Source organism: Ranitomeya imitator, chromosome 1, assembly GCF_032444005.1.
Source record: "Ranitomeya imitator isolate aRanImi1 chromosome 1, aRanImi1.pri, whole genome shotgun sequence".
NCBI classification, from domain to species: Eukaryota; Metazoa; Chordata; class Amphibia; order Anura; family Dendrobatidae; genus Ranitomeya; species Ranitomeya imitator.
Genome location: NC_091282.1, coordinates 184043757 through 184059779, shown reverse-complemented (window position 1 = coordinate 184059779; position 16023 = coordinate 184043757). Strand labels below are relative to the sequence as shown.

Sequence of the window (16023 nt, the reverse complement as noted above, 5' to 3'; positions counted from 1 at the left end):
ATTCACTTACCAGCCATTCCATTGAAGCCATCGTCTTCTGTAAAAAAATAAAATAAAAAACAACCATATCCCTCATCTGTCCAATGTTCTGTCCCACGCCGTAATCCATGAGTGTGATAAATAGTCTTCAATCTGTACGATACCAAGATGAAACCATCCAGCTGAAAACCCCTGGCGAATGAGCTGGAGTAGTAGTCCCATCAGCTGATGCCTGTGACTGGATTTAAACTTTTTACCTCTAGTGACAGCCGCGGAGTCACACTGTCACCTGACAGTGTGGGAGCCGGGCTCTCTGGCTGGCAATAATGATTTTACCACGGATCAAAGGCAGTGTTTGTCGCAATGTCATGCACCTGACAGAGCGGCAAACAATGGAGTTTTGGGACCCACATTCATGTGAATGGCTTCCAGGTTTGGGTACTGTTCTGGTACCCAAACCAAACATTTCTTAACTGTTCAGTTAAAGTCGTCGGACCCAAACATCCAGTGGTTCCCCTATCGATTAGCTGTTATCATGGAAATAAAAAGATTTTTATATCAGGGAAAAACACAAAATTGTGTTTACTTATTATTATTAGGATTTTTTGTAGTCTAGACATTACATACATACTGTATTACTGTATATTAGTCAGTGCTGTCATTAGTGTCACAGTTTAATATATCATTTCATAACTTATGTTAATTAACAAATTGCCTAAAAATATCATTAACACGATTCAAATAATAGGAGGTATAAGCTAGAAATTACCCCTCCTACGATTGGGGCGGCCTTTGTGACAAGCTGACAACAAGGAGCTCATTACTATGTCACTGACTAAAATGTTACAATTTATTTAGAATAAAGTCAAACTTACAATATTCGGATGTGAAAGACGCAGAAGGACCCCAATTTCTGTTCTTACAATTTTCTTATCTACCTGTTAAAAATAAGTATAGGAACATGGTGAACAATGAACATAGTAATTAGAAATAATATTGAAAATACATAATAGAATTATTAATCTTCAGACAGTTGTCACTGGGTGGTTTAGTGCAGTACATGTCAAAGGTTATTTCCATATTTGCGTTTCATGGCCGAGATGGGAATAATTGCTTTTAGGACACGGCCACCACAGTCGGTGGGTTGCAAAAACTGCTGAAGGCAGCTGCATTACACTGAATGCATAACAGAAAAGAATGGGAGTTACAGAAACTTCATAGCACAGCTCTGGAGTTATGCCAACAATGTAGCTCATTTTGTTATATTGTTTTCGGAACTCTCATTAATTTCTACAGGAGTAAAACAACATAGCAGCAGACCTGCGCTTGGATGCTTTTTACCCCTACTCTGAAGGCAGGGAAGCAACTATTCCCATTTCAACCATAAAACGCAGAGGTGGAAATAACTATTAAATGTGAAATAAATGACTATAAAAGCGCAAAAGGAGAATCTCTATCAACCCTGATATTTGAGAAAGAGGGCAAAAATATAAAAAATTTGGTGACTTATTTATGCCAGAGAACTGTCATTAGCCGGGTTCACATTAGCGGTTGAGTCCGCAGCGTGGTGCTGCGGACTTCTTTCCTTAGCTCCACCTACTTCCGCATGCATCCTCTGTACTTATCTTTAACATTGGGTATGCAGGGACATGCGTTGTATGAGGAAGCGTCTGCATGCATCATTTTCATGTGCCCGCCAAATGCAAAATGTTGCATTTTCTTGCATTCGGCGGGCACATCAAAACGACTCACTCAGACGCATCCACTTGCAACGCATGTCCCTGCGTACCCAATGTTAAATATAGGTACGCAGGACGCATGCGGAAGTAGGCGGAGCTTATGGAAAGAAGTCCGCAGCACCATGTGAACCTAGCCTTAGAGAATGGAATGAGAAATCCCTACTGTTGTCTAATGTATTGTACAGTTAATTAAAGTGACTTGTTTAGTCTTGGCCGCACATTGCATTTTTGCACCAGAAAGAACAGAATTTTACATTACCTACAAAATAAATTAGATACATTTGCTTATTTTTTCTTGCAGATTTGAAGTAGTTTCAGAACTGCAGTATGTCAATTCTTTCAGAGCTTTTGCAACGTTTTTCGCCCATTTAAATGAATGTGAAAATAAGGCACACAAAATGTCAGCATTTTCTTGATTTTCCAGCCAACACATCAGTATTTGCAGCAAACCTTTCTGCTGTAAATACTGATCATGTACACACACCCTCACACAGGGATAGACTTTAGTATTTGCGTTCTAATGCTGGTTTGTTTGGAAGCTCTTTTTTGTGTACATATGCCTCCCACTAAATTTTGTGATCGGACAACTGTCACAGCAAAATTTCCTATTATAATGTTTAGAATTTGTAATGCAGGAAGCATTAACTTAATGCCTGGTGCGTTATGATATGATTCAGCTCAATGTGACATAGTCAAAGGGTTGTGTTGTGTTAACGGCAAGGTTTGCTGTTTCACAGTAGGCAATGCTTCAATGAGTTACTTGTCAATTTACCATTTGCTACATATGTACATTACAACATATAAACACTTCTAAATCTCATCTATAAAACAGGCATCTTTGCACCATTTATGTAAATATCCTTTTCCGAGAGGAAGACGACAGGAACTCTAGTGCTGCCTATTGGATATAGTAAATCTACAAGTCAATATCGACCCTTTAACAAACCTTACACTATGATTTAGGATAAGAAGCCAAACCAGACACTACATTTTCTAACATGTGTTTCGGGTTGTTTGCACCTCATTAGTGAAAAGCAGGAGGTCTGATTTTGCTAGGTGAAAGGTTTCTGACAGGGATTTAAGGGGTAATGTTTCAACCAATTGGTGTCTCTATAGTTCAAGTCCTCTTCCTTATATTGTCATATTTAATGACTTCTAAAGATTTCCGTTAACTTTAAAGGCGCATTAAAGTTTGAGAGGATTAAAGTTAATGTCTAAGAAATGTAGGTTCTACTCCCAGTACTCCCAGAATGAGGGTAGTTTCCCACAATCAGTACTCTAGAAAAGTGTAGACCATGCCCAATATTAGCCACCACTCTAACTCCCATTCCCAGTCTGGATTGCTAAACAGGGGTCAAGGAACCCAAATCTTTTGATGCAAGGGGAACCAAGATGGTTAAACAGTGCTTTATTCGTGCTCGCTCATCCTCGATACTGAGCAATATGTTACTCTTCTTCACTCACACATAGAAAACACTGTGTGCAGAAGATTGGGGGCCTTACAAAATAGTATAGCAGACCACATGCGATCCGGGGGCTGCATTTTGTATCCCCCTGCTCAATCATCGTTTTATAAATGAAGTATAAGCCTTCCCTCATAGTGTGTAAACCATGCTTATAGAGAAAACCCTAATAGGAATTGAAGAATTTACCTTTGGAATAATTTTAGTAGCAAAATACAAGTTTGGTTAGACATGTTGCTCAGATAATCACTCTATTATGTGTAAATCCTGTTTTATTTCATGATTCATGATACACGATGCATATGGGGTCTATATTGCGGTATTGGGGTATTTGCAGACTTTAAAGTTCCAGAGACCCAAATAATGTGTAGTTGATGTGAAGCGATGATGAGAGGTTTGTACATGGAGTACACGTACAATCTCACACAATCTAAAATGTTCAGTACCATGGACAGAAACCTCTGACTGCACAATGCCGAAAATGTCGCATTTCATGATTAGAGTTCCCAAGAGGGAAGGAAGAAACATTGTATGAGCTGTATCGCGCTTGCTGTGAGATCAGCATTACAATTGTGTTGGATATCCTACAAACCAGGGCAATCAAGAGTGATTTCAGAACAAAAATAAGATTTTTCCTAAGCCGAAATGTTATTCATTTGTATTTTTAAGGCATTTCCAGCTGCTTTCCAGTTTACATTTCATGCCATTATATTTACTTCCTTAGAAACAATATCAGTGCACAGCTCCAAACTTTAGTAACGGGAAAACAAAAATGATCTCAAAAGAGCCAAGCTGTTTCTGGGTAATTTGTTTGAATTGCAAATACATATATAAGAGCTTCTATTGCCATACAGAAATTAAATTAATTGGTTTTATAGTTTATTTTAAGCAACTATTATCACATTAGAACCAACCTAAGATAAAAAAAATAATAAAATAAATAAAATTGACTGTAGGGTGATTTCACTAAGCAGGTTGCCATTGCCACTTCCAAAACTATAGAAGTGATGGTTTCTTGGCTGTTTTACCTGTAAAGACCAGACCACCTTGTAGAAGTTTTCCCAAAATGTGTTGCTATACTTAGTTATAGTGAATGATTGTTTCCAACTTTCCGCTCTTTTAACAGTTTTTATTCCATTTGAATATTTTAATTAAAGCCCAGCTATCTCTTAGGATTGGACCCATCAAAGTTTGACTGCTTGTCGGCTAAACACAATCACGTTTTTGATCATCCACATATTATGACAATCAACATGTCATAACATTCTTGCTAAAATGCCAGGTTTTTGTCATGTAAAAAAATCATACCAAAAAGAAACATTTCAGAACTTTTTATTCCTTTAATGTAACCCTTAATCTGTACAATTCAATTGAAAGATAAACCAAACGCATTGCGGGTGTAAAAAGAAAAATAAAGGGCTAAAATAGTGGGGTTGTATAACATACTTTGTTGAAGTACTCTTTGAATTTATAACATTAAGTCTTTTTATGATCGCATTCTATCAGCATGGCCCATCTAGAATTGGCAATCTTTTCCCACTTTTCCTTGCAGTAGCGCTGCAAATCTGTCATTTTACAAGAGCATCTCCTGAGTACAGCGCCCTCTTCAGGTCAACTCACAAATTTTTACTTCGATTCAGGTCTTGGCTCTAGATGACCACTCAAAACCTTTCATTGTCTTCTGACAGCTATACTTTTTCTGATAATAATAATAATCTTTATTTTTATATAGCGCTAACATATTCCGCAGCGCTTTACAGTTTTGTTTTTTTTTGCACACATTATCATCACTGTCCCCGATGGGGCTCACAATCTAGAATCCCTATCAGTATGTCTTTGGAATATGGGAGGAAACCGAAGTGCCCGGAGGAAACCCACGCACACACGGAGAGAACATACAAACTCTTTGCAGATGTTGTCCTGGGTGGGATTATAACCCAGGACCCCAGCGCTGCAAGGCTGCAGTGCTAACCACTGCGCCACCGTGCTGCCCTGATTTGAAGGTATGCTGGGGACAGTTGTCATACTAAAAGGTGAAATTCCTCTTCATTTTCAGATTTTTAGCAGGGGCCTGAAGGTCCTGTTTCAGAATTGTCTGATATTGGAACTGTTCATACTTCACATCACCTTGACTAATGCCTGAGTCCCAACAGCCAAAAATTAGCCCCAAAGCATAATTCTGCCCCCACAATGCTTCATAGTGGGTATGGTGTTCTTTTAGTGATGTGCAGTGTTGGGTTTCTGCCAAACACACCTTTTGGAATTATGGCCAAAAAGTTTAACCTTGGTCTCATCAGACCATAACATGTTTTCCTACATGCTTTAGGCAGACTTGTTGGTTTTTGCAAAACATAGTTAGGCTTGGATGTTTTTCTTTGTAGGAAAAGGCTTCGCTCTTTCCCATCTATCCAATAGGCCAGACATATGAAGAATACCTTCCAAAAATTCCAGTAGCTCCCTTAATGTTTCTGTAGGCCCCTTGATAGCCTTCCAGACCAATTTTCTTCTTGTCTTTTCATCAATTTTTGACAAACATCCAGTTCTAGGAAACTTCCTTATGAAAAATTTTAGTGACTTTTTCATGACCATCTTCACAGTGTTCCATGATATAGCTAATGCCTTGGAAATTAAGTTGTACCCTTTCCCTGTCTGGCAACTTTCAACAATGAGATCCCTTTGCTGTGTTGAAAGCTGTTTATGGACCAAGGATTTTACTGTATAATGCAATTAAGAAAATGTCAGTAAAATCCTATTAGAACTGCTAAACTGTATATTGGGTTAAATCAGAATCATTTTAAATGATGGCAGCTGTATCCCGACTACTATTTAACAGGAGTTTAAATTTGATTGGCTAATTCAGAACACATCCGCATCCCCAATTATAAGAGCGTGTTCACACCTATACAACCACATTATTTGTTTTTTTTCCCCCCTAAAAATGATTTCACTTTATTTGTCAATGGATTTGTGCAAATTTTTGGTACGATTTGAAAATGCAATCAAACATGTTGGTGGAATGTTATAGAGCTAGAGGAGATGAGCATGTTGATATATTTTAAGTTGATACTGGCTACTCTGGGTTTAAGAGTCCAGTTGGCGGTCCTAGGCAGTAACAAAATACTCATTTAGAATACATCCTGCTGAAAAACTACCCGTATTAAAATATAACCTTTATTAAGTGAACATGATAAGTGCCCCTATTAGTCATTTTGTAAACTGGAATATTTTGGGGTTCAAGCATGTGTGTGGTAACATCTATGCATTTATATTATGCTGTTATTTTGCATATTTGCTGGAATATTTATCAGGGTCATTGTGTGTCAGTACTGGTCTAATCCTTTTCATATTGGGGGATTGTTAATGCAGCTATGATATATCTTTTAGTATTCTAACATATTTGTTTTGAGTGACTTAAGTTGATTGTAATCTCTCTTTTTTTGGCCTGTGTTATCATACACTGGCACCACTTCATCTTAATATCATACAATGATTACAGACCATCTGACCCTCTGTTTCTGACTATCAGCCTTATAGGGTCTTCATAGGAGTTCAGGTACAGCCATCGTTCGAGCGGGGGCGCCAATCTCGCTTTTTCTTAGGGTGCCAACCTCCGCATCTAGGTAGGTGCTCAGATAGAAGTGGTATCCAGGGAGAGGTCACTCATTTCTTCACATTGGTTTAGTGAGTTTGTTATGACATAGTTGCACTAATATTATCACCTTGTAATTGTTAACCATTTAGGTGCTGGCAGTTCTGCTTGTTGAGATTTTTTGACTGGGCATACTTCTATCATGTTAGAGGGGTCTTTTTCCTAACATTTTTTCTAGTCTTTTCCGGTATATCATTATTCATATTGACTAGTCAGGTAGAGAACTACAATTTTTTGCTCTCTTGTATTTTTACAAGCCCGGTTTTTCCTAGGCAATTTAGTTATAAGGAACAAACCCCCTTTTTGGGATTCTTTTATCATGTTCACTTAATAAAGGTTATATTTTAATAGGGGTAGTTTTTCTTTAGTAAGCCGTTAATTATTTACCCTTGCATATACTGAGTTGTAAGAATACATCCTGCTGAATCCAATTTGTATTCCCTCTTGACTTCCCTAACCAAAATCGTCCCTGGATCAGTAATTTTTTATGCAATTCATGGTAAGTTTTGCATGGATGTCCAGCCATTACAAATGTTCCTCAGTGGCTGCTACTGGTTCCTCATTCTCTCAGATCTATACCACATGCTGATCCCCCAGTTTTGCGCCTAATTTCTGCACAGACTCCTAAGGTGAGACTCTCCGCGGTGGGCCTGCGACTATTAAATCCATCTTGAAGTTCTTTTGCCAGGAGGCTCTGCATTTCTCTCTTGTTCTTTTCCTTTCTACTCAGTGATTAAACTATGCAGATATAGCTATCAATCACTGAGCAGGACTGCCCATGGACTCCTACACACAAAATTGACAAATTATGGGTAATAATAATTTTACAGAATCTTTTCCCACAAAAAAAGTATTCAGATTTGTTTTACTTATTTTTCTCTAAAACATGTTGCCTATGGTTTGGACTGCATTTTGAACATGATGGGTTCCCCTTTAGCCCTGCTCTTTGTGTTTTATCAGCAGGACAAGGGCATTTAGGATGTGTGCATGCTTGCACTAAGGTTATTAGTCTATTAATTTGTTATACAGAAATTAGAGAGCACTTGCTGTTTTCTAATTGAAACTTAAAATGACACCACACATAGCAGATCTCATTCCTTTTCTACCTATAAATTTGGAGCAAATTTATGAACAGCACACAAAAAAATAAAGCATTGAACCCCAGGACACCCTGTGTTCCTCAGCGTACCATGTTTTGTACTAAGCAATTCATTATATTTTATTAAATACATTCTCTGTCTTTTTCTCCAACAGCTAAAATACCAATATTAGTATCTGTCTAGATGATGCTTTGAGATGTATAATTCACAATCTAGTAATATCTCAAGGAAGTATAAGAGCGTCTATAACTTTGCTTGAGATCATTAAATTAATGATCAGCCATCACGGTTGACCTATAGTCAATGCATTTCTTAAGGAGGCCATATACCTTAGCTAAAGATTGGTTGATGATTGAACAACCTTTCAATGAACGTTTGTCTCATTAACGATTGTTCTACCAATCCAGCTTTACACATTTTACTTGTTATTGGCCATATCAGCAGTTAAAAAGTACTATAAATGTTCTATTGTACGGTGCGAGTAACAACCTGTATAGGATGACAAATGATCTTTCATAGAATGATCGCTGGTTGGCTGAAAATTTCCAACAAGGCTGACTTTGTTTCAATGTCAATGAGGCATCGATTGATGACTGTTAAATTAATCTGCACAAAAATTCACTGTTGTTGAAATCATCTATTTTCATCAACTTTAGTTTTGATCTATGGTACCTTTTATGGAGTCTTTCTATGCAATACTCTAAACAGTTCATTATGTTAGATTTCTATAACTTAGAAAACATCTACGAAAAGTATCTTTCTCATAGGTGACATTACAGGCATCAAACTAAGGGTGCATTCTGGTGTCTATCTCTTCCACCTCCCCCATACACATGAGCGCTTGGCTGAGGGCTTATGTGTTTTCAAAGAGGAGAGGGGAGAAAACTGAAGCCATACAGCTCTGGTAAAGGCTTATTTCCAGATGAACAAAAGGATTGGGACTTATATCGACATGTTCAACCGATTTCAATATAATGTGTATGACACCCCTAAGGGTGGACATATTGCCTTTGCAGTGAGTTCAGACTGGTAGAGGTTAACATGTGGGTTGTAGTTTTGTCTCACTGGGATTTGGTTTACTGAAGTTCAGCACTATGGCTCTGATTCATCAGTACCATAATTTTTCACAATCAGTCTTGATGGATAGGGGGGAGTGGAGTGCATGGTGTGCACCTCTTAATGGATTAGGTGAGGCGCAAAGTGGTGTGCACCCTTTGTATGTGCCAGGATCAAAAAACTTACTCCAGTCAGGAACTGAAGCAAAATTTGTGGCATAAAGAATGCCCCCGTTAGTCATGAATTCGACAAGTGGAAGCTGTCATGTCCCATCCCTTGCCAGCTCTGCCCACTGAGCAAAAACAGCGCAAAAACGCCAAATGTCTCCAAGTTTTTGGCGGGTGCAACAGTTTTCTAGAGTAAAAGATTTGATGAATCAAGGCCTTACTATAGGTGAGCCATCCTGAAATTCATCTTAGTGGTGTTGATGTTGATCTACTTCAATGTCGGGCCAAGAGATAGGTGAATGCTTTATCACATATGAATCAAGAGCATACTGAATTTAGAGTGGGTGTATAGTTATGTACACTGAAATTTTCAGTTATTTTGTTCTAGTTGTTGTTTGCTTCACAATATAAAGAAAACCAAATGTTCACAGCAGAGGCGTAGCTAGGGTTTTGGTTCAGGGGGGGGGGGCGAAGCTTCTGTGTGGGCCCCTAACCAGGTAACCTTGATTACAACTCGGTGACGTGCCCTAATACTGGAGGAGAACTTCAGCAGATGACTGCACTGTTACTGAAGATAATCTCTATATAAAAACCAACACTGATATTACCGCCATATGGTAAGTGGTAGATACCAGTCCTACAGAACATACAGTGGGGCAAAAAAGTATTTAGTCAGTCAGAAATAGTGCAAGTTCCACCACTTAAAAAGATGAGAGGCGTCTGTAATTTACATCATAGGTAGACCTCAACTATGGGAGACAAACTGAGAAAAAAAATCCAGAAAATCACATTGTCTGTTTTTTTAACATTTTTTTTGCATATTATGGTGGAAAATAAGTATTTGGTCAGAAACAAAATTTCATCTCAATACTTTGTAATATATCCTTTGTTGGCAATGACAGAGGTCAAACGTTTTCTGTAAGTCTTCACAAGGTTGCCACACACTGTTGTTGGTATGTTGGCCCATTCCTCCATGCAGATCTCCTCTAGAGCAGTGATGTTTTTGGCTTTTCGCTTGGCAACACGGACTTTCAACTCCCTCCAAAGGTTTTCTATAGGGTTGAGATCTGGAGACTGGCTAGGCCACTCCAGGACCTTGAAATGCTTCTTACGAAGCCACTCCTTCGTTGCCCTGGCGGTGTGCTTTGGATCATTGTCATGTTGAAAGACCCAGCCACGTTTCATCTTCAATGCCCTTGCTGATGGAAGGAGGTTTGCACTCAAAATCTCACGATACATGGCCCCATTCATTCTTTCATGTACCCGGATCAGTCGTTCTGGCCCCTTTGCAGAGAAACAGCCCCAAAGCATGATGTTTCCACCACCATGCTTTACAGTAGGTATGGTGTTTGATGGATGCAACTCAGTATTCTTTTTCCTCCAAACACGACAAGTTGTGTTTCTACCAAACAGTTCCAGTTTGGTTTCATCAGACCATAGGACATTCTCCCAAAACTCCTCTGGATCATCCAAATGCTCTCTAGCAAACTTCAGACGGGCCCGGACATGTACTGGCTTAAGCAGTGGGACACGTCTGGCACTGCAGGATCTGAGTCCATGGTGGCGTAGTGTGTTACTTATGGTAGGCCTTGTTACATTGGTCCCAGCTCTCTGCAGTTCATTCACTAGGTCCCCCCGCGTGGTTCTGGGATTTTTGCTCACCGTTCTTGTGATCATTCTGACCCCACGGGGTGGGATTTTGGGTGGAGCCCCAGATCGAGGGAGATTATCAGTGGTCTTGTATGTCTTCCATTTTCTAATTATTGCTCCCACTGTTGATTTCTTCACTCCAAGCTGGTTGGCTATTGCAGATTCAGTCTTCCCAGCCTGGTGCAGGGCTACAATTTTGTTTCTGGTGTCCTTTGACAGCTCTTTGGTCTTCACCATAGTGGAGTTTGGAGTCAGACTGTTTGAGGGTGTGCACAGGTGTCTTTTTATACTGATAACAAGTTTAAACAGGTGCCATTACTACAGGTAATGAGTGGAGGAAAGAGGAGACTCTTAAAGAAGAAGTTACAGGTCTGTGAGAGCCAGAAATCTTGATTGTTTGTTTCTGACCAAATACTTATTTTCCACCATAATATGCAAAAAAAATGATAAAAAAACAGACAATGTGATTTTCTGGATTTTTTTTTTCTCAGTTTGTCTTCCATAGTTGAGGTCTACCTATGATGTAAATTACAGACGCCTCTCATCTTTTTAAGTGGTGGAACTTGCACTATTGCTGACTGACTAAATACTTTTTTGCCCCACTGTATAACAGATCACTGCACAGTTACAGATAATGACTTACCACTGACGTTCTTTCTGATGGAATCGATAATTTTTCCTGTCTTCTTTTTCATCTGGCCCAGGCCGACATGACAACTTCTTCCACGCAGGACTTGGCTGCAGAGAATACAACAAAGACACGTTTCACTTCTCACATTCCAGCCAAATCATCATCTATTCCCAACCTGCACAAACTCCTCATCCTACTGATACCCCAATGCTGAGCCGCTGCTGCAGTATGTGTCCCTATTACTGCCCCTGCTACCCCAATACTGAGCCACTGCTGCAGTATGTGTCCTTATTACTGCCCCTGATACCCCAATACTGAGCCGCTGCTGCGTATGTGTCCCTATTACTGCCCCTAATACCCCAATGCTGAGCCGCTGCTGCCATATATGTCCCTATTACTGCCCCTGATACCCCAATACTGAGCTGCTGCTGCCGTATGTGTCCCTAGTACTGCCCCTGATATCCCAATACTGAGCCGCTGCTGCTGTATGTGTCCCTATTACTGCCCCTGATACCCCAATACTGAGCTGCTGCTGCCGTATGTGTCCCTAGTACTGCCCCTGATATCCCAATACTGAGCTGCTGCTGCTGCTGTATGTGTCCCTATTACTGCACCTGACACCCCAATACTGAGCCACTGCTGCCGTATGTGACCCTATTACTGCACCTGACACCCCAATACTGAGCCGCTGCTGCCATATGTGTCCCTATTACTGCACCTGATACCCCAATACTGAGCCACTGCTGCCGTATGTGCCCCTATTACTGCCCCTGATACCCCAATACTGAGCCACTGCCGCCGTATGTTTCCCTATTGCTGCCCTTGATACCCCAATACTGAGCCGCTGCTGCTGTGCCCTCTAAATTCTAAAGCACCCCTCTATAATATAGCAATGCAGATGCAAGTGCCCTAGAAAACAGTGCCCATATTTTGCCCCCTAGAAAGTAATAATGCTCTGTGTGCCCTTTTGATAGTAACATTAACCTGAGTTCCCCTATAACAATAAGTGCCTACTTTATATTTAATAATGTTCTGAGTCTCCCCCCTGTACAGCTCCCCAATACACAGTATAATGCCCCCTCAATGTAGAGTACCACCCACACAGTATACTGACTCCTTAGTAGCCCCCAAACTGTTTGATGGCTCCAACAATGTATAATGACCCCCACACTGTAATCTCAATACGATCTCCATATGATGGCCCCCTAGATAGCCTCCATATACAGTTGTATAATGCACCAAATAGTCCACAATATAGTATAATGCACTCCCCATAGGCAGACTGTATAGCATAAGGCAGCCCCCATAGGCAGACACTGTAATAAGGCAGCACCCCCATATAGGCAGACCCTCTAATAAGGCAGTACCCCATAGGCAGACTCTAGTATAAGGCAGCACCCCATAGGCAGACCCTGTAATAAGGCAGCACCCCCATAGTCAGACCCTGTAATAAGGCAGCACCCCCATAGTAAGACCCTGTATTAAGGCAGCACCCCATAGTCAGACCCTGTAATAAGGCAGCACCCCCATAGTCAGACCCTGTAAAAAGGGAGCCCCCATAGTCAGGCCCTGTAATAAGGCAGCACCCCCATTGTCAGACCCTGTAATAAGGCAGTACCCCTATAGGCAGACCCTGTAATAAGGCAGCCCCCATAGTCAGACCCTGTATTAAGGCAGCTCCCCTATAGGCAGACCCTGTAATAAGGCAGCACCCCAATAGTAAGACCCTGTAATAAGGCAGCACCCCCTAAAGCAGACCCTGTAATGAGGCGGCAGATCCCCATAGGCAGACCCTGTAATAAAGCGGCAGATCCCCATAGGCAGACCCTGCAATAAGGCGGCAGATCCCCATAGGCAGACCCTGTAATAAAGTGGCAGATCCCCATAGGCAGACCCTGTAATAAGGCAGCAGCACCCATAAAAAATAAATAAATAAATACTCACCTCTCTTCTTCCAGTGACGTCATCGCGCTCGCTGTCAGTGTCGTCATACGCCAACACTGACAGGGGGATGATGGGAGAAGGGAGAGCACAGCGCTCCTTCTCCCATCAAAGCGATCAGCTGTATCAGCTAAATGCCGGTACAGCTGATCTTCCGACGACGGCGGGGGGCCCACTGCTGGCACTGGGCCCCCCCGCCTGCTCAGGGGCCCCATAGGAGCCGGGCGGCAGAGCAGGGAGATCGATTCTCCCTGCTCTGCTGCAGAAAGTAACTGTATACAGATGCAGTGGCGTAGCTCCGGGTGGGCCCCCTCTGAGCACCGAGCCCAGGGTGCCCGCACCCTCTGCCCCCCCCCCCCGGTAGCTACGCTACTGGTTCACAGTTGTAGGTATGTTCTTTACATGAACTGAAACAAACCCTCAAAAACCCAGTGAAATTCCAGGTTATGAGGTAGCAAAACATGAAAAATGCCAAGGGGGTGAATACTGTTGCAAACCACTGTAAATTTAAAGAGAATGTGTAATCTGAAGATGATCTATCATTTAAATTACGTTTTCATGGTGTTTTTTCTAATTGTAATATTCAGGGCTCAGGAGACAAACTAACAAAGTAGATCTCCAGAATAGATGCCTTATAGGTCTCCTGATCCCCAAGGATCACTCTGCTCAGGGACCTACTTATCAGACATTGCTGTCATATTTTAGTAAAATGACACCAAAGTCTGCCATGAGACACTCCCTTTCAGTCAAATATGTAAATCTAACTTGCATACATATAGAAATAATTGGCAGCTTTTAACAAATAGATTGATGTTAGTGAAGAAATATAAACGGAATACTTCTATTCAGTTCCTGACATTTTATGGAAGCACATCATTCAATTTAGACTCTTTAACTCCTTCCCGACATGTGCCGTTGCTGTACGCATACTGCTCTGTGGGAGGTGCGTTCCCGCAAAGAGAAGTATATGTATGGCGCTGAAATACGTGATTCAGATAGAACCCCCGGCGGAAGATTCCATATAATGAGGCAGATAGAGGCACTGTAATTGCCATCTGACCTGTGATCTGGCGGTGCAAACCTTTTAGTGCCACCAGCGACAGTTTTGTGCGCTTCTGAAAAGGACACCGCTGAACAGAGGCCAGACGGAGTATAGAGTAAATTTGCTGCCTCATTATAGTGAACGGATCCCTCGGGGGTTTCATCTGAATCACGTCACACAGAGATTTAGAGTGGTCTGACTAGTGCGCCGGATAACTGTGATCCCAAACGTTATTTAAAATGTTCCCAATAACAGCCTCAACTCAATCCACAAAAAAAGCAAGTCCTCACTCAGGTCTGTCATCTTTTAATGGAAATATAGAGGGCTTTCACATTACTGGTAGCACAAACGCTCTGGAAAAGCGAAATTGCTCCTCACCCGCCAAAAGAAATTCAGCAAATTCTCCGCTCCCAAATCCAAATCCCCCCCCCCTCCCTTCTGAACGCCAGTGTTCCTAAACCACATTTAACACCCACGTGATTGGCATTTCTGTAGTGATGAGAGCCCGTCTAATTTACAGGTGCATTTCTCCAGAAGCATGAGCTGGGCATAATGTACTGGTCACTACTAGGGTTGAGCGAAACGGGTTGGCCATTTTCAGAAGTCGCCGACTTTTGGCAAAGTCGGGTTTCATGAAACCCGACCCCTGTGTGGGGTCGGCCATGAGGTCGGCGATCTTCTGAATCTGGTATCGGAATTCCGATACCGAGTTCCGATATGTTTGCAATATCGGAAATCGGTATCGGAATCCATATTTAAGTGTAAAATAAAGAATTAAAATAAAAAATATTGCTATACTCACCCTCGGACGCGCCCTGGTACTAACCGGCAGCCTTCCTTCCTTAGAATCAGCGCGTAAAAGACCTTAGATGACGTCGCGGCTTGTGATTGGTCGCGCGAGCGGTCACATGGGCGGTCGCGCGACCAATCACAAGCCACGACTTCACCGAAGGTCCTTCAAGCGCTGATTCTTAGGAAGGAAGGCTGCCGGAAAGAAGCAGGGCGCGTCCGAGGGTGAGTATATTCCTATTAGGTATCAGCGCTTGAAGGACCTTCGGTGACGTCGCAGCTTGTGATTGGTCGCGTGAGCGGTCACATGGGCGGTCGCGCGACCAATCACAAGCCGCGACGTTATCTAAGGTCTTTCACTTGCTGATTCTAAGGAAGGAAGGCTGCCAGTTAGTACCAGGGCGCGTCAGAGGGTGAGTATAGCAATTTTTTTTATTTTAATTCTTTATTTTACACTTAAATATGGATCCCAGGGACTGAAGGAGAGTTTCCTCTCCTTCAGACCCTGGGAACCATTAGAAACCCAATGCACTGCATTGGGTTTCGTGTTTCGGCCGACCCCGACTTTTCTAAAGGATCGGCCGATTTCACTCGACCCGACTTTTGAGAAAGTCGGGTTTCGTGAAACCCGACCCGATCCTATAAAAGTAAAAGTCGCTCAACCCTAGTCACTACAACATTAGTTTACAATTTTTACTCAGCAGCATCCACTGCTTGTTTCTGGAAAACACCCATGGAGTCAAACTCATCATCACATCTGTAGATAAATTCCCAAAGGGTTATAATTTCCAAAATGTGGTCACTTGAGGGGGGATTC

At 41.6% G+C, this 16023-nt stretch overlaps 1 protein-coding gene across 1 annotated transcript in view; it reads right to left on the bottom strand.

Annotated features, from left to right (window-relative positions):
• The window catches only part of CAMK4 (calcium/calmodulin dependent protein kinase IV), a 317938-nt gene that overhangs the window by 111646 nt on the left and 190269 nt on the right, over positions 1-16023 (bottom strand). The window contains exon 3 of the mRNA XM_069752704.1: positions 855-917. Within this exon, the coding sequence (XP_069608805.1) occupies positions 855-917 (63 nt within the window). The remainder of the gene's footprint in view (positions 1-854; positions 918-16023) is intronic.